Source organism: Taurulus bubalis (genome assembly GCF_910589615.1).
Source record: "Taurulus bubalis genome assembly, chromosome: 19".
In the NCBI taxonomy this organism is placed as follows: Eukaryota; Metazoa; Chordata; class Actinopteri; order Perciformes; family Cottidae; genus Taurulus; species Taurulus bubalis.
In genome coordinates, this window is record NC_136607.1 from 17155016 (window position 1) to 17181594 (window position 26579).

At 43.1% G+C, this 26579-nt stretch overlaps 1 protein-coding gene across 1 annotated transcript in view; it reads left to right on the plus strand.

Moving 5' to 3' along the window:
* The window catches only part of mast4 (microtubule associated serine/threonine kinase family member 4), an 85837-nt gene extending 60409 nt beyond the window's left edge, over positions 1 to 25428 (plus strand). The window contains exons 6-31 of the mRNA XM_079235006.1: positions 974 to 1062; positions 3280 to 3349; positions 3613 to 3633; positions 3963 to 4041; positions 5621 to 5775; positions 5852 to 5927; positions 6021 to 6230; positions 7252 to 7353; positions 8327 to 8459; positions 9810 to 9871; positions 9988 to 10079; positions 10278 to 10486; positions 10607 to 10745; positions 11206 to 11338; positions 11428 to 11593; positions 14038 to 14139; positions 14800 to 14922; positions 15547 to 15656; positions 16346 to 16467; positions 17411 to 17616; positions 18226 to 18426; positions 18879 to 19105; positions 20125 to 20247; positions 20598 to 20734; positions 21371 to 21555; positions 21652 to 25428. Coding sequence (XP_079091132.1) covers positions 974 to 1062; positions 3280 to 3349; positions 3613 to 3633; positions 3963 to 4041; positions 5621 to 5775; positions 5852 to 5927; positions 6021 to 6230; positions 7252 to 7353; positions 8327 to 8459; positions 9810 to 9871; positions 9988 to 10079; positions 10278 to 10486; positions 10607 to 10745; positions 11206 to 11338; positions 11428 to 11593; positions 14038 to 14139; positions 14800 to 14922; positions 15547 to 15656; positions 16346 to 16467; positions 17411 to 17616; positions 18226 to 18426; positions 18879 to 19105; positions 20125 to 20247; positions 20598 to 20734; positions 21371 to 21555; positions 21652 to 25103 — 6724 coding nt within the window. The 3' untranslated portion in view covers positions 25104 to 25428. The remainder of the gene's footprint in view (positions 1 to 973; positions 1063 to 3279; positions 3350 to 3612; positions 3634 to 3962; positions 4042 to 5620; positions 5776 to 5851; positions 5928 to 6020; positions 6231 to 7251; positions 7354 to 8326; positions 8460 to 9809; positions 9872 to 9987; positions 10080 to 10277; positions 10487 to 10606; positions 10746 to 11205; positions 11339 to 11427; positions 11594 to 14037; positions 14140 to 14799; positions 14923 to 15546; positions 15657 to 16345; positions 16468 to 17410; positions 17617 to 18225; positions 18427 to 18878; positions 19106 to 20124; positions 20248 to 20597; positions 20735 to 21370; positions 21556 to 21651) is intronic.
* Positions 25429 to 26579: the final 1151 nt, after the last annotated feature.

Consider the following 26579-nt stretch of genomic DNA (forward strand, 5'->3'; position numbering starts at 1 on the left):
ATTATGTTCCCACTGACAGCCTCTAATTTGAAAATGTAAACCCGAGACTAATCGGTACTTTCTTCTTTTTTTACGTTGAAATAGTTCATTTTTCTCTCAAGGTTAAAAACTGGGCTACAATTTCTGAGTCACGTGTTGTTGGTCACAGCGGCTCCTCGTGAGTCACCGTCCTGCATTAACATGATCAACCAACTTAAAAGCATCCCGGATGCTGTGCAGAGAACCGGCTTCATGTTGGTGACTGAACCAGGACGTTCTGTCTCTTTTCCTGGCACCAGCATTAACCGTCCACTCCAGGACTGTAAACACTGCCCCGAGTGCGTTAGACGGGGAAGGTGTTTATTACATTGTAATAAAGTATCTAGTCGGCAATACAAGTCACTGAGTGTTTGTGTTTAGTGTAACTGAATGTGTAAAGATGTGCTGGAGGTGGAGGAGGCTCTCTTTGCATTGTGGGAATAGTTGCAACAACAACAAAAAAAACATGTTCCTGGAAATTAACAGTGACATTTAAGAGTGACATTACATCCACAATATTGATCCCTTAGACAAGGAGCTATTTGTTGAAACATTGCATTAAAGTCCCCCACTGACATTTTAATGCTTACATCAGAGTGTATTACAATACCTATAGCAATACATTATAATCTTTTTATAATGCATTGCAATCACTTTTAAAATGCATGATATTGTGAAATTATTTTACTTTTTGTGTGTTGTTGTTGCATAGATTTTGTATATATTTCTCTTTTCTTGCTTGCAAACAATGAACACTTAAAGTAAATGATGATAAAAAAAGATTGTAATGTATTACTACGGTGGGAATTATAACTATGATCCTTCCAAAAACATATCCGTGAGTGACCAAACTAAATAAATACTACACTGAGGAGCGTCAATTGAAGGCGTTGTTAGTAAATATGTGATGCATAATGTCTTCGTAATACTAATATTTGACTCTCTGGTTTCACAGCTGCAGAACGAGCAACAGAAAAAGCCTGATAGGCAGCGGACAGTCTTCAGGCTTGCCGCGACCTCACTCCCCTCTCTCATCTCTAACAGGTAAGTGTGTGTTCAGCACATGTGTGTGTTTATTAATTAATGAGTAAACACTGTTTTTGCGCCCTTGTGTTATGTTCGCTGTACTGCAAAATACTGCAAAATGCAAGTAGAAGCATAATCCTCCTGCGTTTTGAACCAGCACTTATCGTACAATATTGATATTATAGAATGGATAAAAACACAATTAATTTACACATTAATTTGTGTTGACGACGTAGGATGCAAATGCTTGTCTGGTACAGAAATCAATGACAGAAAGCACTAAAAAAGTAAAACTATTACTCAGTTCTGTTGTGTTTTTGGTGTGAATCAAACCGTACAGTGACGGGTTAAAGGGCAGTGATTGTGCCGGGTGAGGAAGTGGTGGCCTGCAGAGAGGAAATGCACCGGAGCAGAGGGAGGGCAGGCCTCATTTACCACAGGGCGTTTTATTTCCTGGCATTGGTCAGCTAAGTTAAAGCCTCGACTCACAGTGTTTTGGTCTGTAACGAAGGGGCACGGCCCTTTTTCAAGATGGAATCCGAAAATGTTATTGCAAATGAATGTGTTCAGCGCTGGGATGACCTCTCACTGGGGCTCGGTCTTAATATTGGTTTTATAGGTAAGAAAAACATCCAGTTCCTTTTTTACAGCCGGCAGATGACTGAGAACATTGACGTATGCACGGTAATTAAATGGGTCTCTACATGAATAATGTTTTTCTCCTGAATCCTGGCCTTGGCTCTGTATTGTAGCCGATCCAACTCTTGTTCATGATCATGAATAATTTCATAAGCGACCTTCCCTTGAGCCATAATTCTTGTTATTTCTTTCGGACATTGTTCTCAGCCGTCAGTAGATAATCTGTGTCTTCAGGTGCAGTCTAACTCCCAAAGGAGGAGGATTTCATCCATAATTGGTTGTGATTTAAGATTACAGTGCATTTAAATAGGTGACGTGCATCATTAACGAGATTCACTGACGCTGTCATTGTTCCCCAGTATGGAACATTTCTGATTAATGCAGGATCATAAGGGGGGGAAAAAAAACTGTGTCTAATTGGTGCCTTTTTCCAAAGTCCCCACAGTGTAATGTGTTCAGTGGCCAGAGCTTCTGTAGCCAGCAATGTAGTGCAGCATTACAGATGTATTTAAAGAGAGAGATAGTCCTGCATGTTTAGTAGAGAAAATAGTAGAGATACTTCTCTATTTATGTGCAAAGTGATCCTCTTCAAACCATTTATAGATGACATATCAAGTGTGTTGCAAAAACGTCTCTCATTTACATGATATGGCCAAAATACACTATTTTTTTTATCCAATTTAAGCCCAAAATCCTTGTGCTTTTATAACGTCTAGAATTTACTCCGGCGATACACTTTTCTGGCAACAAGAAGTCGTCTTTGGGTCTGAAACGCATTAATCAAATATTAATCGTAATCTTGATTGTGGAAAACTTAGTTGCACATCAAGTCGAGCGCTTCCTAAAGTAACAACCGGCCTCCCGGAGGTGGATCCAGATATTTTGGCTTCACTTTCGGGGAGCTGTCTTGCTGCTGCGTGTGTAGCCTGCAGCCGAAGTCTGTTAATTACTTGTTGTGGCTGCAGGCCACAGTAGAAAAGTATTATATTGTATATTTTACCGGCAAAACGAAAACGCACTGGTGAAGAACCTTTTTTGCAACATTTCGCTAATTAGCAAATAAATACACTTTAGTTCTGCTCTTTTATTAATATTCTTACCCGTGTGTTTTTAAGTGTCATCCTTTTGTGTCTGATGTTGTGAAGTAAAAGTATATTAACTTGTCAAGTGTGCAGAGACTTTCTGTAGTAACGGCCACATTACTGGGAGTCTCAGAAGTTTTACCATTTGAGGATTTTTTAAAATCTAATTTTAGGAAAACTACGTATAAAGAACGCACCACCATGAGTACAAAAGTGACCTTTTCTCTGCAATAAGAGCAGTGGGCTCTGCTTGTGCGTTTATCACAGTCTCTGTAACATCAAGCTCAACTTTAATATGTTTTTTATTCTTTTAAGCAAGATTTCAAGAGAGTAAAAAATGACCAGACATCAGACGCTGTTCACTCTAAACCGTGATGATGCCGCCGTCGGTGGTTTATTGCAGTTAATCAATCTTTGGATTTCAATTTGCAGCCGAAAGAGTCTTATTGAGTTGTTTTTTTTGCCTGCAGTTTTGTTTACCTTTTTTAAATTAGATTTTGTGTTTTTCTTGCAGGAACGAGCCCTCAAGACAGTCCTAGAAATTTCTCTCCGAGTGCCTCTGCTCATTTCTCCTTTGCACGAAGGTATTCACACAAACATTAATATTTACTTGATCTGCCGGCCGAAGGCTTCTCGGTTACAGATGCTTAAAAAAAAGAAGTATACTGTGTTTAGAGTTGAAAGACTCTTGCTTGTAGCTCGAGACGTTAATGTTCTCTGCCAGCACAAGACGTATTACGCTTCTTAAGTCTATTTCTGCTTACAAAAACATTAAAATGTTTTTTTTAATTTACACCATTTCTCAACACAATATCATGTAATGTTGTATTTTTATTATGATCCACAGTCATTGCCACAGACAAGACAGGTAACTCCCCCATGTTAGGCTTTCATTTGCCCCTTTTCATAACCCTGTATACATGTTGCTCGTAGACTTTATTTTCCATAATAGTTTTCATAGTTCATTAGTTTGTCTCGTAGTGACTCTGACATTTCAGTTCTACATTCACTTATTGTTTCTCTAATTTCATTTTGAACAAAAGCAAAGAAAGTTACCCATCCATCTAAAGCAGTGTGATCATTTAGGATTGTTGGCATACAAACATGGAAATTATGCACATTTCATGTTTCCAAAGACAATTGTAGTCTTCTCACGGACGAGCGTCGTAATTCACCGTCTTTGCCGTTGTGTGACAGGACTGACGGTCGCCGCTGGTCGTTGGCCTCCCTTCCCTCCTCTGGATATGGAACCAACACGCCCAGCTCCACCGTCTCTGTAAGCCTCAAACACTCACCCAGTCATCCACAACCAAAGATATCAACATAACAGAGTTAAAGTAAGGTTGAACCCTTAGACCAACCCGCTTTGGGACTATTTTCTATTCCATAAACTAGCTAGATAAAAAGCTTAAAACACCCATAAGACGTGCTGAAACGTAGACTTAGAGATAAGACAGATCTTTAGAGTGTAACTAGTAATATAAATACTAATAACATGAAAATCCAAAATATGCACAGTGTCAAAACAGTATGAACAATTTAGTTGTAAGAGATTCTGCAACTCTGTTTACCAGCTAATTTCAGCAGCTAGTAGCTGCGTAGCTTCCTCTTAGCCGTCTGTCTAGAATTGAGGTGAAGTATCGATTTGAGAAAAACAGATGAACTTTTTTCTTTTTAACATAAAATATTATACACAGATTATACCAGGAAACAGCCAAGATTTCCGTTTCACATTCAACAGTAAATTGACCAGAAACGGGCGTAAACTTTATCACATTGCATGTTGTTATGGCATATTTTAACTATCAAAGTTATATTTAATACTGCTTTTGAAAATGTCACCATTTAAAATTGTGATTTTGATGTAAATAGAATGAATTGCTCAGCACCAATTAAACTCACATTCATATTGCTGTAACATGATTGGGAATTAATGTTGAGTTCAGTATTTGTTTACTAACCCATGAAACACTGTATGAGAGGTGAAATATTTGTTCTGGAGTAAACGACACACACACACATCAATCTCTTATTGTGTCTAGTTGCTGCGTCATATCGCTCCGTTTCCTTCACTCTGACACGTCCTCAAACATGTCTGTGTTCATAGGAAGCAGACGGAGCATGTGCATACAATGCATGCAAACACACACTAACATTCACAGGAATTACAAAGAGTCAGGGGATTAAAATGTTTTTGTTTAGCGAGTACATTTCCTGCTATTCACACCAGCTGTCGAAGGAAACACGTCTTTGTTTCTCAGTCATGAGTCAAGTCTAGAAACAGTAACATTTGTTTGATACACTATACATGACATACTCATTGTATTTTAATTAATTTGTGTAAACTTGATAATTATTTAGTTGTTGTTCAGTGTGATCTGTCCTGTGTGTTACTAGATATCCTCATTACATATGGTTACTTGAAATGCATTAAAGCTATAGTAAGTAATGATTGTTACCACCACTCATGTGGCAGGTATAATATAAAGGTACAGGCTAACTTAGCTTAGCATAAAGACTGGAAGCAGGGGGAAACGGCTAGCCTGGCCTTTGAAAAAGTCCACCTACCAACAGCACCTCTAAAATCACAGACTAACACATTTTTATATTGTCAGTTTATTATTTACAAAAACTGAAATGTAAAAATAACAAGCTGTAGTTTTACCTTTTTTTTCAAATGTTTCACTTTACTGATATTCTCATCTAACTCCAGAAAGCCCACTGTTATTTGAGGGATAAAATTGCCAAAACATATAGGGTTTTTTTTTGTTATTATGGTTATTTAATCCACACACACACAAAAAAAAAACTTTTTTTTTCTTTTCATGTTGAATATATATGTGTTTCATTTCCAGTCATCCTGTTCATCACAGGAGAAGCTGCACCAGCTGCCCTTCCAGCCTACGCCTGATGAACTGCACTTCCTCTCACGGCACTTCTGCACTGAGAGCATCTCCGGGGACGAGTGCCGCAGAGCGACGGCCATGCGCCCGCGCTCCCGCAGTCTCAGGTATATTTACCTCTGCAGGGGAACACCGTACACCGTCGGTGCCACTCGGGTACTGACCGTCAAATATCTCTTTCAGCCCCGGAAGATCTCCCTCATGTTACGACCATGAGATTATCATGATGAATCACGTCTACAAGGAGCGGTTTCCCAGGGTGAGGGCTCACAATATGTTCTCGACAGCCGATATCTGGCCATTAATTATCTAATGTTGTTGCCAAAGTGACGTCTTCCCCTTCTTCCTGCAGGCCACAGCTCAAATGGAGGAAAGGATCCAGGACATCATCCGCAGCAACTCTCCAGAGAGCGTCCTCCCTTTGGCAGATGGTGTGCTCGGCTTCGCCCACCACCAGATAATTGAACTGGCCCGTGACTGTCTGGAGAAAAGCCGGCTAGGACTCATCACCTCCAGCTATTTCTGCGAGCTCACTGACAAGCTCGAGAGGCTCGTTCAAGAGGTGAGCGCGTCTTCAGAACTCACACAGATGTTTTACAAAGACATTGCATCAGAAAAAACTCATTTAAATGGCGTTGGAACGGTGTTATAAATGTGCTGTTGTACATCTGAGAGGAAATTAATTAGCATTTTAAGTATTCCCAGAATTCTTCAAGATTTTTCAAACCATCTGGATACAAAAACTATTTAGTCTGCTATGGAATACAAAATATGAACGTGCCATTTTATCGCATTTTGTATTTTGTGAAATAAATATAAATAAATGCCAATATAACTGATACATTAATTTTACACATTGAGCAATGGCATGGCATTTCTGGCGACCATCTTTGCTTGAGATCACGAAAAAAATCAAGGTACAACTTGGGGAAACTGGTTAAAATCTTTTATATGGTGCAACAGATGAAATATTTCCCCCTCCGGAAGGTCAGAAGAGTCTTTTAAGGATTCTGGAACAACCTCAAGAAAAGTAAGCGTTGATATAAGGTTATCGTACAACAGGGTCATGCAATAAACTGCAGTTTGTAGTTGCTACATGAGATGCAGGGGTTGCCCAGCCGGAGGGAAGAAGCTCTGAAGGCAGCTGATACTTCTGTATCTCTTGCCAGATGGCAGCAGGGTGAACAGGCTGTGGCTGGAGTGTGGATGGCCTTTTTTTTATCCTTTGGGCTCTGCGCAGGCACCTCTTGTCACCAAGTTAACTGATGCTGATTTCCTTCATTTAAATCCCCCGCTGAAGGCCGTGCACATCCCACACTAGTGTGTAATGTTTTCAGTCAGAATGCTCTCTATTGCTCGTCTGTAAACGTTAATAAGAAATTGGCACTTGAATGTTGCCCTCATAAGCTCCCTTAAGAAATACAGCGGACCTTCTGGGTTTTTCAAAGATCTCATGGTGGTCTCGATGTCTAGAGCTCAGTGATGGGGATACTGTGAGCCACAGACTGCGATACAGGAGAACCATGCTGCATTTCCCTCACGGTAACGTGTGAAAAACTGAAATCTTGTCTCTTGATCTACAGTCCACTGAGAGAACCGAAAGCGAGGAGCTCAACGTCATCAAAGAGCTGGTGAAGAAGATCCTCATCATCATAGCCCGACCTGCTCGACTGCTGGAATGTCTGGTATGTTTCTGAATTATACAATTATGTTTTTTTTAAATATAATTCTTATCGTCTTCATTCTGTTACTCAATAGGATTGATAAGTCGAGCAGTGTAACTATTTTTCCTACATATCCAAAGAGAAACATGATAATGTTTCCCCTTTTTTTATATATATATATATTAATTGTATAAAATAAAATAACCTGTGTTGACTGGCAGGTGAAGCCACAGGCAAACACACACACACAGACCAACAAAGTGGCTTATTATCATATCAAATTATTTTACAGGCACACACCTCAAACCTACCACAGGTCCCAGACGTGATTTAGCTACCTTCATCCTTCACTTCCTTTACAGACATCCGGGCTAAATTAGTTAAATAAGCGATATTTGTTATTAATAATGTATCAAGATTATGTAACGTGAAAAGGGTTCGAGCAGCGAGAGGCCGTGATCAGACGGAGAGGGTTTTGCAGGTGGAATTCGGTAGTGGTATTTGTTATTGATGCTATAAACAAACCCTGAACTGTGTGAAATCTCAAGTACGGCACTAACCTGCTTCCCACTCTTTCCTGTTCAGATCATGATAACCCCGGCTAGCAAAAGTCACATCAATGAGGGAAAAATGTAAAAGAATGACATTGGGCGCTTTTCCGCTCGCAGTTTAATAAAAATGCTTTTACTCGGCAGTTTAAAGGCAGCGTGCAAAATGCTTAACTCTCTTTGAAAAGAACTACAAGAATCCGCCTCAGGCTGCTAAAATTCGCCGTCTGATCAGCGCCTAAATGTGTATTTCTCTACCTTCAGCAGAGCTGCCACTTAATCCCTTTAGACATCCTGTCGTTGACGACGTTGTCACCATTCATCAAAGCTTCAAACTGCACACTGAGACCGCTAAAAACAAGTGAAAAGCAAAGATTATAGATGTGTTGTTTACCTCCTTCTTAAGCATTGTTCATGTACTAAAGCGTGCCGCTGTGTGTCTGCAGGAGTTTGACCCTGAGGAGTTTTACCACCTTCTGGAGGCCGCTGAAGGACACGCTAAAGAAGGGCAGGGCATCAAAACGGACATCCCTCGTTACATCATCAGCCAGCTGGGACTCACGAGGGATCCGCTGGAAGGTATGGGAAGCTGATGGTCGTCATCAGAGACGATAGAATACAAACAACTGTGGTCAGAGCGGCTGGCGCCCTTCAACAAGACTCTCAAATATGAAAAGACAAGATAGAGCTTTATTAAGGGTTTTAATAAAGAGATTTAGCTTCATTATAAGGTCATTTTTGTGCAGAAAGACAACAAAAAACAATAGAATAAAAAGAATATATTAACATATATGAACAATAAAGTAAAAATTGTTAAGTGTAAAAGAGGTAACACCAGTGCACAATAGAATAGCAATAACTAAATAATATAGTAAAAATTCAACTAAAATATATAAAGTAAGTTACAACAACAAACGATTAGATAAAGGTGTAAATATATAAAGTGTATAAGAAGTGATACTAACCCCAGTGCCAAATGAGAACTAAAATAGAAAATTGAGCGTGATATTGAAAAGTAGTAACAAAATGAAATTATTTATAAAAAATGTGGGAATGTGAGGTTATTCCCCTATTTACTTGTTTCAGTGCATCATTTTCTAGTTTGTTGTTTTGGGTTTGTGAAGCAGAAAGTATCTCATCTCACATAAATCCACCGGCTGCAGAGTATTACAGTTGTCGGTGATGCGGTACATAAGAATGATGGGTAACTGTTGTGGCGAGGCTGTAAAGGAATGAAGGAACTAAAAGGCAAAGATTCTCTTGACTAATGTCCTGTACTGAACAGACCGTCTTTCTAATGACCCTCTGTCTCTCCAGATTCAGTTACAAACAGCATCCATTATGACTAATTAGAAAGGAATGGCCTCCCCACAGACCTTATACAGATCCACGCTGGCTGGCTCATCAGCCAATCTCTCCATTCATTTCCCCCGAGTGTCTCCCGGGTTTCGTTTTGCCCTGAGCCTCGTCTGCCCGCAGCAAACCTTACAAGGAAGAACAGATGTTAAATAGCATTGAAAATGTGTTTTACGGGCTCACTAGGGACGAGACAAACACCCCCCTGTGAAAACAAACACACGGACTTTAGCATGGCTGCACACAAACACACACACGGAGACAAAACAAAAAGGAATGTAAATGAATGTATAATGAGCACGTGTTCTGGAGTGGTGATTTTCAAAATAAGTGTTGGACGTGTTTGTGTTGCCACTACTGATTTCCGCCCCATTTATTCTCAATTCAGATTATCTCAGAGTCAGCACCTCGAACCTAATAGGTTAACAAAGGCTGCCGGTTTCTTTTTTTGTTAACAGGTTCTGATTTCTCAGCATTTACGTTACTTTTGTTTCAAAAAACTGCAGGCCTCGCATGAAGTTATACATATTTTAAATATTTAAACTGCTGGTTTTCTCTTCATTTCTTTTGTAGAAATCGCTCAGCTGACCAGCTGCGACAGCGGGATCGCAGAAACACCAGAAACGGACGACTCTGTGAGCACTCAGGGATTGTTGTTCCTGTATTGATTTACTCCACCCGTCTTTACCGGCGAAGTACAGATGTTATCTTTTTGATTTGCTCTAGTATTTGTGTCTCCTCTTGCCCTCAGTCCCAGAGCCTCAGCACAGCCTTGCGGTGCCGGCGTAAACCCTGTGAATTGGACTTTGAGATGACAAAACTCATCAGCAATGGTGCCTATGGGTAAGGACATCGTAATCTGTATCTGAGTATCTAATCTGATGATAGATGGTTTGTTACTATTTAAGGTCGGACTAACCTTTTCTTTCCCCGTTTTCAGTTATCTCCCGCCGCATTCTCCTTCTGTTTTCCTCTCGACATTAATAACAACAGACAATAGTTCTGTCCTCCAGCTCACCGGTCAACCGTTTTCTTCCACAGAGCCGTGTACCTGGTTCGTCACAAGGAAACGAAGCAACGCTTTGCCATGAAAAAGATCAACAAGCAGAACCTGATTTTGAGGAATCAGATCCAGCAGGCCTTTGTGGAGAGAGACATCCTTACCTTTGCCGAGAACCCTTTCGTGGTGTCCATGTACTGCTCGTTTGAGACCCGGCGGCACCTGTGCATGGTCATGGAGTATGTTGAAGGTCAGCCGCTAGGTTTAAAAAAAACAATTTAAGTACACTGGTGCTGCAGCTGCAAGCACTTTGAACACAATGTCTCCTCTGTGTTTTTTCTCAATCACATCACTCCATTGATGTTTACAGGTGGAGACTGTGCCACCCTTTTGAAGAACATGGGTCCCCTCCCCGTGGATATGGCCCGGATGTACTTCGCAGAGACGGTGCTGGCTCTGGAGTATCTCCACAACTATGGCATCGTCCACCGGGACCTCAAGCCAGACAAGTGAGACCTCCTGAATGTCACAGCAGCCACAATCAACATATGGTGGCGCGATGAGCCCATAGAGGGTTACCGCCCGCGGTTCCCTACAGCATCTATCATCGTTTCGGGTTTTCTGGCATGCGAAAATGACTGAAAAAGTCTTTGTTCACTCTTAGTCTGCATCCACACAACAAATCAGGCTTTGTGCGGCGGTGTGAGTGACACATAAATGGCCCATTTGCGTGACTGTAAATCTAATATTAAGATATAACAAACAGAACAGGCAGACATGGTAAAATATTGGTTCATGTGCAAAGAATTTAAGATAATTTTACTAAATTTAGTCAACATCTAGCTTTCAAACTAGTGCAATTTTATTTTTTTTAAACATGCTCAAGCCATTTTCTAGGCTTAATGGTCTGTTGACTGTTGTTTTTCATTATACCAGTTAACTGTAATGTTTCCCTTCCCTTCCTCGCAGTTTGCTGGTCACGTCAATGGGACACATTAAGCTGACAGATTTCGGGTTGTCCAAAGTCGGGCTGATGAACATGACCACCAACCTGTACGAGGGACACATAGAGAAAGACGTCAGGGAGTTCTCTGATAAGCAGGTACGCCTCATTTAACGTGCCAGTTTGGACAAAACATGTTCCACGAGCCACGTCTGGTTGAGAGTATTCGTTGTGTTTTTGATTGCCAGGTGTGTGGAACCCCGGAGTATATCGCACCCGAGGTGATCCTGAGGCAAGGCTACGGGAAGCCGGTGGACTGGTGGGCGATGGGCATCATCCTCTACGAGTTCCTCGTGGGCTGCGTGCCTTTCTTTGGAGACACACCGGAGGAGCTGTTCGGACAGGTCATCAGTGGTCAGTGTTGCATCCATTTCTTCTCAGATGACGGCTAAAAACACGCTTTTTTGTTATATTTTTTTGCCTAATTAACACTGCTGCTCAAATCTTCCTGATAGGTGATTGAAGATTTCCTTCATTTTAAATCTTAATTTAAGATAATAAATTAAGATTAAAATGTTCCTCAACCATAAATACTTTTTTATGATTTAAAGTTAATTCAATTTGGAATTCCTACGTTTCAACAACACATAAGTGTCATACAAACCCAACCATACAATCCTGGAACACCGGCGTACAGATGAACGACAACAATCAGAAAATCAGAAAATAAAACAATAAAAATGAAATAGGGGAGGTTTGACTAATACTTTATGATAAATACAAGAAAATAGACGATGGCAAAATAACCGTTTAATTAAGGGAAAATTAAAATAACCACATTAAGTAAAATTTGTCACGTGCAATCCCTACCACAGTGTAGTGTCCACTCACAGAATGTATGTTTTAATAGTGTCCAACAATATTTCCTTTAGCTGCAGCTTCGCCACATTCACCCTCCTCATGATAACATGTTGTATTTTAATTATAATGCATAGCACGAAAAGGCATCAATTATTCAAGAGGAAATATTAACTGCCTCTGATGTTTGTATTTAAAGATGAAAATAAACTATACTGATTTATTTATGCCAGTTTATCAAATATATAATTCTACTAGACACATTTTCGCAGGTTTCACAGCATCTGGTTTTTAGATTCTGTTGAGCGCACAAGGAGGAATTCCCAAATCTCATTCATATATGAATTAAACATTTACATAGTGACCACATGGAATTAGTCGGCGTGCATATTTCTCAATTTATTGGAGACGGAGATTTCCCCCGAGGGCCAGTAGGAAAGCAGATGGCGGCAGGCGGATTCAGCTTGACTTTAGACCACAAGGGAAGTTTTAATAATTCTGATGATGTTACTTTGTCCTCCTCGTGTAGTCTCACGGTGACAGCCGCACAGGGGAAAGATCTTAATCTATCTTTAAAAAAAAAACAGAGCTTTTATCTTGTCTGGCGGTGCGGCTCAGATGAATTGTTGGAGTGGTTGGATAACGGCCTCTATCTGTAGCATGGAAATAAATGGCATGCCATGACCGATTTGCTATGCTCTCAATCATATTGTACCAAGCCTCCGAGAGTGACTGTTAATTAAAGGGGCCTGAACACGCTGAATGCATGCCACCGTGGCCTCGGGCCGCACATACATATTCATAGCTCCCCTCCCAAATTTGATTAAAATGGGGACAAATAGTGCACAGAGCAGACAATCAGCACGGCACAGACGGGCTTTGCTCCCCTTTTCATTGCTTATCCACGAGGCTTTTCACTAAAAGCTAGAGCACGTTTAAATTGTGTCATTCAACATAATGCTTACACCTCAGAACTTTGTCTGAATCTGCTGGTGAAGCTATTTAAAAAAGAAAAAAAAGAGCACTTCGTAAACGTCAGCCTAAGAGAATTAAATCAATAGAAATACAAAATAAATATCACATTCATTCTAATCGTATTGTTGATGTGAACAGGTATCCTGTTTACAAATAGTTGAGCATGCACAATGGAGCATGGAGGTAGAAAACTCTGCAGTCTCATGATAATTTACAGTATATGGACACTTTTGTTTAGAAGTACATTAAAACGTGGCTTTCACGCTTCCTAGCTTGACAAATGAAATTCTAGTGTGAAATGGTGGCTAGTAGCAGAGATGATGCTAAACAAGACACACACAGTTGGCTCTACAGGTCGGGAGAAATTAACTGTAGGTGTAATTTTAATATTCTAGGATATTTAGTTTTTTTATGTCAGCATGTTTGAAAATTCTGCTGTTTACTGTCAAAATATTCCAGACATCAATTTGATGCCACATGTGTTACGGGACTTTATTGAACCAGCCACGGAGAATCATGAAGTGTAGGTGATGCGTTTTCCCTCCCAAGCCATCCCTTTGCATCTCTATCAGCTTGTCATTGAGTCGCACGGTGACACTAAACTTTCATTGAATGACCAAACTTGTTTTTAGAGCCTTTATTGCAGCCACAAACACGTAGTAATTGTGTGAGCTGCCTCACCTTTACCACCAGAGTTTGTTCCTGATCAGTTTCTGTGCAAATCCACCATTTCTTTCTTTCTTTATTTTTACCAGATTGCTAAATGCAAATGGCTAATTATGCATTCTGAACTAACAGGGATTGACCATTAAGTTTGCAATTCCTGTTTAAAGCAAAAAATCACCTTTTTTATTTTTTTTTACTCCTTGTTTTACAATGACGTTACTTAGATACATGCCTTTATATTTTCTTCACAAAGCCGGATGATTTCCAACTCCTAAACCACAACCTGTTTATATAATAGCAATTGATTTTTACAGGCTTCTTGTGTGTCGGGAGTCATTTTGTGTGGGGTTTTTTTTCAGACGAGATCAACTGGCCTGAGGGAGAGGAGGCCCCGCCTCCTGATTCTCAGGAGCTCATCGCTTTGCTCCTCCGACAGAATCCTCTGGAAAGGATGGGCGCAGGTACAAACACCGAAGAGCAACAACAACAAAAACAGCCAGTAACTCAGTTAGGACCAGACAGGCACAGCGGGCCAACATAAATTATCACGTGACCTTTAGCGCCACCTCAGCCGTGCTCATAATTCCAAGTCACCGGGGAAGAAATTGAGGTCATCCAACAAGCAGGGCAGTTTATCCTGTGGCCTCTTCACCTCTTCCCTTTGATCAATTGCAATTATGTCCTTGCTAGTCCGTGAATCTCGGTGCATGCATGATCAAGCACTAAGAGCCTGTAGATCCATAGGCTGTAAAACTGGCCATGACCTGGGACAAAGGCTTTTTATATCAGAGTGCTGCACGTAGCCGGTTCAGTCCAGGGACATCTGGACCTCCTCGTTCATCTGGATCTCCCCTCGGCAGGCTGCCATTCACAAAGTCCCCTGCTACTCCACGAAAGGTCACAGGCAGGAAATTGTGCTGCATAATTTATGGTTATAGTATCAGTTTGGCCTGAAGCCATCAGGGAAAAAGGAAAACGTGGCGCAAGCGTTTCTTCGCCTCCTGTGTCTCACTTAGCCGTTCGCTGTCAGCGTTTTTTTTTTGTGCGCACATAATTTTCTCATTTGTTCTTAGGAATGTGTTAAAACTGTTTTTTAATTTGTATTTATTCCATATCTGCAGGAGGAGCGGCCGAAGTGAAGCAGCATCAGTTTTTCGACAACCTGGACTGGAACGGCCTGTTGAGGCAGAAGGCCGAGTTCATTCCTCAGCTGGAGTCTGAAGACGACACCAGCTACTTCGACAGTGAGTTATGTCATCACAGCGTCAACTACGGCGCCGTGTTTTAGAAAAAAAACATCTAAGAAGATGAACTGTACGAGCATGAGTCATGAATCAAGCAACAAAAATCATTGCAGACTGTCAGCATCCCTTCTTCTCAAACCTCTGCCTCAGGAAAAAGAGTCTGTGTGATAAAGTACAGATCAAACCACACTATATTTTAAATTCACAATGTCAAATATCGCTCATGTTTTAAGATGGTTTCGTTTATTTTTTTGTATAAAATAAAAAAGGATGTAAAGCAACGGATAATAATGCAAGTTTCCCCTCTGGAACAATAAAGGTTATTTCATTCTTATCTATCTGAACTCATAATGATTATCCCAAACAGCAGAAAGAAAATGTATTAGTTAGCAATCATAATTGTTTGCAAATGTTGAAAACCTGAGGACATTCTGGCAGTTTTTATGAAAGATCTTAAAAACTGAAAAGTTTGAGTACAAATCACACGACAAACCCGCATATTCAAAACCCAATATATGGCTGTAAATGAATAAAGGGACTGAAAACTGATGAGGATCTTGTGGCACTTATAATAAACCTGTAAAAAGTGCAATAGCAATACACAAAATCTCCCATCATCCCTAGCTCGCTCTGAGAGATACCACCACCTGGAGACGGAGGAAGAGGACACAAACGACGAAGACTTCAATGTGGAGCTGCGGCAGTTCTCCTCTTGTTCTCACAGATTCTCGAAGGTGCGTCCTTTTTAATCTCCACCCCTCGAAAGTCTCACACCAACACAAATACATCACCGTTACCGCCCGAAGATGTTAGTAATGTAAATGAGTTTCTGCCCTCGTCGGTCCTGCTGCTTTTCTCATGGGAAAGAAAGCACGAGCTGAGTGGTATTTCATATGGAAATGTGTCTGTAGAAAACACAACCCGCCGTCCCTTTACCCCTACAGTATTAAAACGAAGATGTCGGCTTTGCATATATTTTCCGCTTTTTCTTTTTTCTTCTGTTTTTTGGTGATGTGGAACACAATACAGTCATGCAAGCTGGGAGCGATTGTTGTGCTGCATTGCAGTATGCTCCCCTCTCGCATCAAAACAAAGCATTACAGTGTCTCGAAAGCAGCGGGGCGTCTCGGAGGAAGTGTTAAGCTGCACTGAATCTTTTTTTTCTTTCCCCTGCTACACCTAAACCTCCATGCTTGTAAGACATGATGAAGTCTGCATTAACTCCCAAAAACAGCACAGTGTTTCTGGTCTCTTCTTCATTTATAATGCAAAAACAATTGAGCATTCCTTATTGTCTGTAAAGAATATGCCGCACTTATTATTCAATCCTCGTAGCTTATTCTGAACATGACGGTGTGTGTCATAATTTGGTCTTTACAGCCTGCGTGTACTCAGGTAACCGTTGTTTCTGTGTGGTCACCAGGTTTACAGCAGCCTGGATTTGTCCCGTGGGCACCTGGAGGAGAAGGGAGAGACCGAGGGGAAGAAGAGCGAGAGCCCGCTGACTGTCGACTCCCTCAGCTGGACGCCAGACTTTGCTGAAATGTATGGCTCGAAACTCCCGTTCATTAAACCTCTGGACAGAAACACAATACAGTATGTCGCCGAGATCGATATTGCTGGCCACAGTGAAAAACCTCCTATCTGCAAAATGATTCAGGAAAAGAGGGGAAATACCTCATATCTGCACTTTGTGTGTTTTTTATTATTATTATTTTTTTTGTAATTATGTATTCGGTACCCTTAACAAATGGCATTCTGCAAGAAAACAGCACTTTTTTTGTATTCTCAAAAAAGTGCATTTTCCAGATGGGAGGTTTTGCTCTTCGGCCATCAATGTGCACTCCGGAGCTTGAGTTCGGACGTCATATTAATATCCATCGCCAGTGTATTCTGTACAGTGGATGGAGTTTGGAGACACACTGGAGTACCGACACAGAGGCGAAGTGATGTACTGCTGTGGACGAGAGCAGCAGCAAAGCGTGTTTTAAATGGCTGAAAACTAATCGGTCTCTGTTGAAGTGTTTAATACATTTAGAATATTTTCACCGCTTCATCTTGCCGTCATACATCTATACAGTCTATGTTTCTGAGGAGTACTGAAGCATGTACTCAGTCATTTTACATGGGAGATGCTAGTCTACCTCTGCAACTAGTCAGAGTCCTGTGCCTTTTTGGCGAGAGAATACAAATATATAAAAGCTTCAGTCTCCCCATCGGAAATAGCTGTCTGACGGCGAGACAAAGCGGTGAAAATATTCTAAAAATAGTACACTTATACTAATATAGATTTTCTTTTAGGTGTCTAAAATATGTTTTGTTGCTGCCCCTGTCAACAGCAGTGCTATTGCTTATTTATACTCTAGACAAGTAACTCATACAACCCCACATAAATAATCCAAACTATCCCTTTAAGTCAAAGTACACAAATATTATAATTTAAAAATACTCCAATAATCCCTCATCGTCTCTTCTCTTCTTCCACCAGGCCCTCGCTGTCAGACACGGATAGAACAAATCAGGGCCAGCGCTCCAGCTTGTTGCCAAAGTTTGCCATCTCGGCAGAGAGTGAAGGAGACGAGACCTCTGGCCTCGGTGACCCCAGCAAGACCTCCTTCTCCACCGGAGAGCTCCTGCAGGATGAGCATGACGCTACAACCCCAGGAAGCACGCACAGTGGAGCCACGCTCTCTGGTGGGAAATTACTTGAGTTTCATAGTGTACAACTTTATATTAAATGTGCTTGGTTATCTTTTTTAAATGATTTTGCCCATACGTTGTAAAGTCCATTAAATTAAACTACGGTATCCAAGCTTTTACTGTAGGACAAGTATAGATGATAAGGTGCATCCTAATAACTTGCAGTTGTTAAGCAAAGCTACTTGTTTGACAGCCCTGGACTGGTTGAACAAATAGTTAGATATTTTGGGAAATATTTTAATTTGCTTTCTTGCAGAAGGATAGATGATAAGATTGATACCTCTGTCAAGTTTTAGTCTACAACCGTATCAAGAAAAATGTATGCATCCTAGTAGAAAAGCATCTGGCACATCCCTCATTTTGCATGAAAATTACAAGCACTACAATTTAATTACAAAACTCAGGAAATCATTTTTATTTATTTCAATTGTTATTGCGATTCAGAAGTTTCTATTTTATGTACTGTGTTGAAATTGTTGTCTTCCGTCACCTGACAAATCACGCCATGCAATTTTAGTATTTTGCACAGATAAAAACAATGAAGACAAATTAAAATGGCGTAGTTGTGTGCCTCACTCCATGCTCATCTTTTCCAATAATTAGGAAGTTTCTCAGAACATCTGGACCAGTTGACACCCAGAGGTGAAGAGGTGGAGAGCCCCGACAGCACCAGTCATACCTCCGCAGACCAGTGCGTCCACGCCAACTCTCTGCGGCCGGAGAGTGCTGCAGAGAGGACCGGAGTGCTGGCGAAAGTCCCAAAGTCCGTCTCAACCGGTGCCCTTTCCCTCATGATCCCCGGGGGTAAGATGAAGAACGCACGTTGACACACTAGCAGACTCAAAAACATGATCTCAACCAGATTTTAGAAGTATATCAGAACCGCGTGCCAAGAATTACAATAAGAGCAGAGCACTTTTTGTACAAATAGAGTGAAAGAGATGAAAGCCCACAGTATAGATCTCTGTGAAATTGGCCCAGCGTGACACCTGCTGTGAGTTCAATTTTAACAGTGTGGCTGCGGGCAAGTAGCCGAGTGCAGGCCGCTAATAAGGAGAGTAAGGAGGCGGGGCAGGAGCAAGAGGTCTTCACTGCTGGGAGAGTGAAAATCACATTAGTTTCACCCACAGCAGGAGCAGAGTGAACCGGGCTCATGAGCTCTCCAGAAACACCTCTCGGCTGACTGCAGGGCCAAAGTCTGACTGATTAAATGAAAGAATCTGCTCTCAGGTGGTGATCAGCTCTCATTCTTCCAGATATGTTCGGGGCGTCTCCGCTGGCCAGCCCTCTCTCTCCGTACTCCCTCTCCTCGGACCCTTCCTCCAGAGACTCCTCCCCCAGCCGAGACTCCTCCCTCTGTAACGCCATCCCGCGGCAGCCCATCGTCATCCACAGCTCGGGGAAGAAGTTCGGCTTCACGCTGAGGGCCATCCGGGTGTACGCCTGTGACGGTGACGTCTACACCGTGTACCACATGGTCTGGGTAAGGAAGGACTTCATCAGCCTGCAGCAGACAAATAGTGATCACTTATAAGTGGGGGTGCTTTCCCACTGAACATGTTTTAGTGTGGTTGATTTGGACCAGTGGAGAAGCTTTCGGAACGCTTCCAAGAGGATTCTGGTCTGGTTCTCTTTGTTTGTGGTTTAAAAGCAAAGCAGACGAACTGCAGCATTTTTGTACGTGATGTTGGCATGAATTCAAAAGCTGAACTTCTGTTGAATCCACCTGTCAGAAGTCTGTATAAGCAATTTGTAGCCGCCAAGATAATTTTTGGGGATTTTCCCTGTAACTATCCTCGGAGTACGACAGGAAATGCCTCTTTCTGCCCGTTTGTCTCTATTTACTGAGAACCAGAAGTCTGGTTACATTCTCTACTGATAAAGCTTGTGATCTGTTATCTCTTTATGACACCAGAGAAGAGAAATAAACATATGAGACTCGGTAAAGTGCTGCCAGTCACCAGAGTGAGATTTTTCCCATCAAGGTGCACGTAGCGATGCAAGATAACAGACATCAAATCAACAAATGTGCTGCAGGAATGAGTCCCAAAACCAGGAAACGAGTCAGCATTGTTGTAGTTCTGGATCCTTGCCTTTAAGTCGGTGGGTTTTTGGAATGTGTGATACGTCTGTAAATACGTCTCTCATGAGTTTTGAAGTATTTAAAGATGTTCTTTAACGAGGAGTTAAATGAGACATAATTGGCTGACGAGAATCATAAAAGTGGTGTTGTCAAGATTAGCACTGAACAAAACTTTCAAGTATGTTGTTTATTTTATGCAATAATATTAAATCCAATGAAATACAATCCTATTGGCTATTTGTTTACTGAACACACAAACCTCCGGATTGGCCTCCAAACATAAGTCATCCCTGCAGCACTTCATTTCCAAACTGTCCGTCCACTTGACTTGGCGTTTACAGCTCTTGGCTTACGTACCTTAAACTTCCAAATAGCTGATAATATCAATATAATATGTCTGTTCTGTGTCTGTCAATCAGAATGTAGAAGACGGTGGGGCTGCACATAAAGCCGGACTCAAAGCCGGAGACCTCATTACTCACGTGAACGGAGAACCCGTCCACGGTCTGGTCCACACTGAAGTGGTGGAGCTCCTGCTCAAGGTAAAGGACAATATATGTTTATCTTTATGAAAATGGTGTTTTCTAATTTAATAAATTACCCAACTTAAATTAGCTGTAGAACCAATTAAAAATAATAATGAAAAATAACAGTATCAAATTCATTTCATATTACTGCTCGCAGTATCAGTAATTATTTAATGTCTAGATGTGATGTTTTTACTGTATCTGGATTGAGTTTATTACTGTACTTTACTACTATAATCAACTTACAGTCATAGTATATCAAATCAGAAGGCATAAGGCTCGTATAACGTACACGTTGATCTAACCCCAAAACATTCTTTTCGATAACAAATGTCCTCTAAAGTCTGGTCTTTATGTCTTTTCAGAGTGGTAGTAAAGTGGCCATCTCCACAACCCCGTTTGAAAATACTTCGATAAAAACCGGTCCAGCCAGGAGGAACAGCTACCGGAGCAAGATGGTGAGATGTGCCAAGAAGCCCAAGAAGGAGAAGACACCAGAAAGGTACCAACTTTCGACTTACATTTGAATCACTGTAGATGGCCCTATAATACGGAAAATGTTACCACCTGGTTTGGTTTTAATCTTAAATGTTTTAATTCTACATTCTGGATGGAAATTGTTAAGAAGGTGACGAGTTCAATCAGTCTTGAGTATTTTTAAGTTAATGAGGACCATAGATAAGATTTCTGAAAACAAAACTGAGGAGGTTTTGTTTGTTTCAGTTATTAGTGTCTACCAAAACTGCTGTGCACAGCTCAGTAGTTCAGCAGAAAAGGGCTGAGTGAATAATCTGTGTTTAGACGTCAGGATCAATGGATTATTTTGCATCTAAAAAAGGATTTAAAGATGATGTGAGGAAAGCAAATATCTATATTGAGTCATAATGCAGCTCTATTTTTTATTTTTTTATCACAGCATATCTCAATGACATTGTATGTAGACTTTTTGCAAACTGCCAAAAGAAATATCTGTAACGACCCAGAATGTGACCGTAGAATTTTCTCTAGTTTTGAATAATTGTATATTCCACTATTGTACTTTGTTAGTTATTGTTGTCATCTCTAGCTGCATGGTTGGCATTGTTTTATTTGACCTTGTAAATCCTGAACTGATTTTCTTTGTCTCACTTTTTTCCAGGCGTCGCTCCATTTTCAGACGTTTTGCCATGCAGCCATCTCCTCTCCTGCACACAAGCCGCAGTTTCTCCTCCCTCAACCACTCTCTGTCCTCTGGTGAGAGTCTCCCCGGCTCCCCCACCCACAGTCTCTCCCCTCGTTCCCCTACCGCCACGTTCCGCCCCACACCAGAGTTCACCCAGTCAGGTGGAGATTTCGCCGAAGAAATCGCACTGTTTATTTTCATTTCACATGTGTTAAATGACTGATGTCTTTTTTTTTTTTCTTCCTTTCAACTTCCAGGTGGCAACTCGTCCCAGAGTAGCTCCCCCAGCTCCAGCGCTCCAAACTCCCCTGCAGGCTCGGGTCACATCCGTCCCAGCACCCTCCACGGCCTCGGCCCCAAACTGCCGGGTCAACGGCTCCGACAGGGACGCCGCAAGTCTGCCGGCAGCATTCCCCTTTCTCCTTTGGCTCGCACACCCTCGCCCACCCCGCAGCCAACCTCTCCTCAGCGCTCGCCCTCTCCCCTTCTCAGTGGGCATCCCGTTAACCTTTCCAAGACGAGCCAAGCCTTCCCAGCCAAGATACATTCCCCACCCACAATTGTTCGCCATATCGTGCGCCCCAAAAGTGCTGAGCCTCCCCGCTCGCCCCTCCTAAAACGAGTCCAGTCTGAGGAGAAGCTGTCCCCCTCTTACTCGGGAGATAAGAAGCATCTGTGTCCCAGGAAACACAGCCTGGAGGTGACCCAAGAGGAGGTGCAGGATGAGGAGCTGAGGCCCGGTGAGCGGGATTACACCATCTTGCAAAGTGTGGAGGAAACCGCCTGCGAGTCGCTGGCGTTCACCCGCATTCGACCTGTTGAGCAGGGCTGCTTGAAGAGGCCCGCCTGTCGCAAGATGGGCCGCCAGGAGTCCGTCGAGGAGCTCGACAGGGAGAAGCTGAAGTCCAAGATGGTTGCAAAGAGACAGGACTGGTCGGAGAGGAGGGAGTCGCTACAGAAGCAAGACGCACTGCGGGAAGCTGACTCGTCGTCCCACTTGTGTGGCGATGAGAGGGAGGACGGTTTTCTGGTCCGCGGCCAAAACAAGACCCACAGCGGCCCAGACTCTGGCCCCCTGGAGGCCAAAGCTGCAAGCACAACCCTTAAAGATGTGCTGTATAAGAAACTCACCACACGCGTCTCTGAGGGCGAAACATCCGGCGGCTGCTGTGAAGGTGACGGAGGACTCAGAGCAACGCTCTGCTCCGCTCACCCCGAGTGGCAGCACTCCAGGCCGGGCAAAGATAACATGAAGCCAGACAGACTGGACTTCAAAGCTCCCAACATCGAGTTCACCAGGAAGAGGCTGTCTTTTGAAGAACGAGAAGACTGCATGTGTCGCTTGTCGCCCGGCCTCCACGAGAACCTGCACTTTGGCTCCACCAGGTCTAAGAGCCTCCAGCTGGACACGGCCATGTGTCATGAGCACATGAAGGCGGGGCTGGGAAGTGTTCACTCCAGCCCTGAGGGTCTTTCCCCGAAGCTTTTCTCTGGCAGAGGAGAGAGCGCTGTGGAAAAACTCCAGCTGATCTCCTCCGCAGAGTCTCCGCTTCGGAAGACGTCGTCTGAATATAAACTTGAAGGACGCCACGTCTCCTGTCTCAAACCCCTGGAGGGCACTCTGGATATCGGCCTGCTCTCGGGGCCCAGAGTTTCTAAAACAGAGACCTGTTTATCCAAGATGGCGGAGAGCACAAGCGACAGTGTTTCTTTGAGTCCTCCAATTTGGCTCCAGACCCCTGCTGAGAGACAAATAACCATCCCCCAAGTGAAAGCTACAGACAAGCTGAAGAGCCCGCTGACTTGTTCCACAAGCCCCGAAGTGGTTTCTTCTCTAAATAGCATCGTAGCCTCCAAAGATCAGTCAAATAACGCAGCCGCAGAGTTAAAAATAAGCACAAGTGGTGAGAAAACACAGGACAGACACAGCGACTCATTAAAGGCTCAAACCAGCAAAGTGGAGGCGTCGAGCTTTGGCGTTAAACAAGAGAGCAGGACGGCTATGAAGTCCGGTTCCTCACTGGCTCATGAACACAGAGGCCCTCGACACAGCTCCCACTTCTCCTGTGGAAAAACACCCTCCATACGGGAAGTCAGCAATGAAGATCAGGAGGATGAAGCGGAGCAGGAGGAAGTCACCCCGCACGCCACATCACAGGCTGCCGACGGCTCCAAGACAGTGGGCCCTTTGACTTCAGCAAAGCCGGAGGTAAACATAAAAACTTCGGAGGCTGCAGCTGCCAGTGAACCACTAGCTGTGTCGCTGAAGCGGAGTGTAAACTGTGGTTTGGATAGAGGTCCGCGTCCGAGCTGTGAGAAAATAACAACTCCTGCTCAGAGCTCAAACATGACCTCTACGTCTGAGGTGACCGTACAGAACAACTCTTCGCCTGTACTCGTTCCGGAGAAGGTGCTTTCAACGCAGCAGCTGTTGAACATCTGCTCTTCCAATGCGGAGCCGCGGGTTTCTATCGCAACGTCAGCGTCTGGTTCTGTGAAGAAGGAGGTCAACGGGTGGGTTGCAGCCACAAAGGTGGAGGCAAACCCCAAATTGGAGCAAAAGAGAGAAGTTTCTAAAGTGAACATGGTCGCCTCATTGAATAATGTTTCACTGAACTTTAATAAAAAGGGCAACACTGTTGGTGCAATAGAGAGGGGCAGCATTTTGCTGCAGGAAAAAGAGGAACCCACATCACCAAAGATGAAGAACTTAGTCAACGGGAAAGATTCACAGCAGTTATCAAAAATCTATCCAGCTGAAAAAGCACAAAACAAATCATCTGATTCCGAACACCTCGCCTCTAAGAACGGAGAGACTGTTATCGGTGTGAAGGAAAACGCCGCAAAACACAAATGTTCATCCTCAGCGACTGCAAATGAAAATGTTTCGGTTGCCAAAAGTAAGTGGAGGCCCGACCCGCCGCCTGTAGCACACGGCGCCGTGACGAGAGCGCCTGAGGTGAAAGCTCACGGCGCGGCTCCTCCCGCCCCTGCCGGGAAGGGCAGTCCCAACTCAAAACAGAGAGATCTGTCGAAAGAATTTGTGTTCTCCACGTCAAACATTCAAACAACATGCGACCCCAAACGGAAAGAAGCCTTATTTCCTTCCAAGCGGGAGGAATCGGTTCTGCTGACACGTTCTCCAACCCAGCCCAGAACCTCTGCAGCAACGTCGGCACACGCGGTGAAAGAAAACGACTGGAAGCCCAAATCTCTCTCTCCTAAAACCGCCCCTTCATCGTCGACTCTAAAGACTTCATCGGCTCCGACGCCGGTTATTAAGCAAGGTCTCGATTCCAAACACAAAGACCCCTCGCCCAAGAACCATCACGGCTCGAAACCAAAAGAAATCTCTTCGTCGGACATCGCCTCCCAGCCCGGTCCGCCGCCGCCAGTGCTGCCGAAACCCGCAGCGAGGAAGGAAACGCAGAGCGGCGAAGCCGTCCCGGGCCGGATCTCCAGCGGTGCGCCACGGGAGAGTGCAGTCAAGGTGTCCAAGGAAGGCCCCCGGACGACCACGCCCGACAAACAGCTGTCCAAGAGGGAGCCGGCCGAGAGGAAGAAGGAGAGCGTGCCGGAGGTCACGCCGGCACAGAAAAACACTAAAAGAGACGCAGCGAGAGCCGCCGCCGCCGACAGAGACAGAGACAGAGACACTGGCAGGAAGCAGCAGAAGGAGTCGCCACGTAGTTCTGGCAACAAAAAGTAAAAGAGGGAAGTGAAGAGAAAGCAGCCGCCGTCAGAGAACCCAGATGTAAGATTAGAAATTGATTTGTGCAAACATCATCATGCCTTCTTATTTTTTGTTTTGTTTGAGGACCGGGAAAGCTGTTACACACTGGTAGAACGGTAGGGGTGTGCGTGTGCGTGTGTGTGTGTGTGTGTGTGTGTGTTGACATATGACAATACATTTCTAGGTCTGACTGTAGGCAATCACTCGCTGATCATTTCTGGTGTTCTATTTTTCACGTCAGGTTGAATGTTTGGAATTTTTTTCTTCTGTTTTGTGCAATCAGTGTGTTGGGGCCGCAGGGAGGAGCCTCACAGAGGGGTGTGTGTGTGTGTGTGTGTGTGTGTGTGTGTGTGCGTGTGTGTGTGTGTGTGTGTCGTACTGTAGAGTCCGTGCCATATGAATGATTTTGAATTGTACTCTTTTTAATGCAGTAGACCATGCAGTTTTACGCTCCGCAATTTAGCAGTTGTATCACGATTGTTATCGCTCGATTCTTTGTGTGTTGGGTTTTTGTGCGGTGGTACACACTATGTCCTGAAACTAAAAAACACGGAGTCATCTCGCAGTTCTGGAAAATCCTAAATTAGTGAAGGGGCCTTACAAGTATGGGAAATTTTAAAAAAACTTGCTGTTCTTAGCAAGGTGTGGTGTTTATTCACATTCCTCTGACATCTGTACATATTTTGTTTTTTTCTTTTTGATTTTTATGCAATATGGTGTAAATATGAAAACACTGTAAAACTGGGATTCATGGGCTTACATGATTGTCGTTTGTATTATATGTATAGATTTCGCAGTATCATTTGTTTGTACGCTCGATATTAAGAGCTTGATATCTCTGTGGTCTAAAGTAAGCTACCGTGGCGTCTCATCAAAGGCGATCCTCTCCATGTGACTTTCAACATGTTTTCACGTGTTCCAAAATGACCTTGACGAGCGAGAGGAAGAGGCAGGACGGGGTAAATGGGCTATTTCTGACAAATGTAGCATTAAATAACAAAACCGTGAGGGCTGTCAGCATTTCCCAGGAATGTCTTTATTGTTAATGATGATGAGCGTAAAATATGACATATTGTTGTGGGATTTAAGGAGATGAACCAGACACCAATAATTACTGCAGTTGGTCTCTGAGGGCTTCGGCCGTCATCTCCGGTTGCGTCCACGTCCGTGCAGAATGACATTCAGACCAATCACGTGATCGAGATCCGATCACAAGTACAGGGAGAGCGTCACTGTCGGGGTTTCAAGCGATTTCGATGTCTGGTTTGTGTTGTTTGAGTCGTGTGTGTGTGTGTGTGTGTGTGTGAGCGTTTCGATGTTTCTAAAGGACTCTGCATATTGAGCAGCAGCTGGATTAAAGCTTCACCACGGCAAAGATTTCATCCGCATCGTTCATGTCCACCACATGTATTCGATGTTAAATACTTGGTACGACGCATATAGGCTGTCATA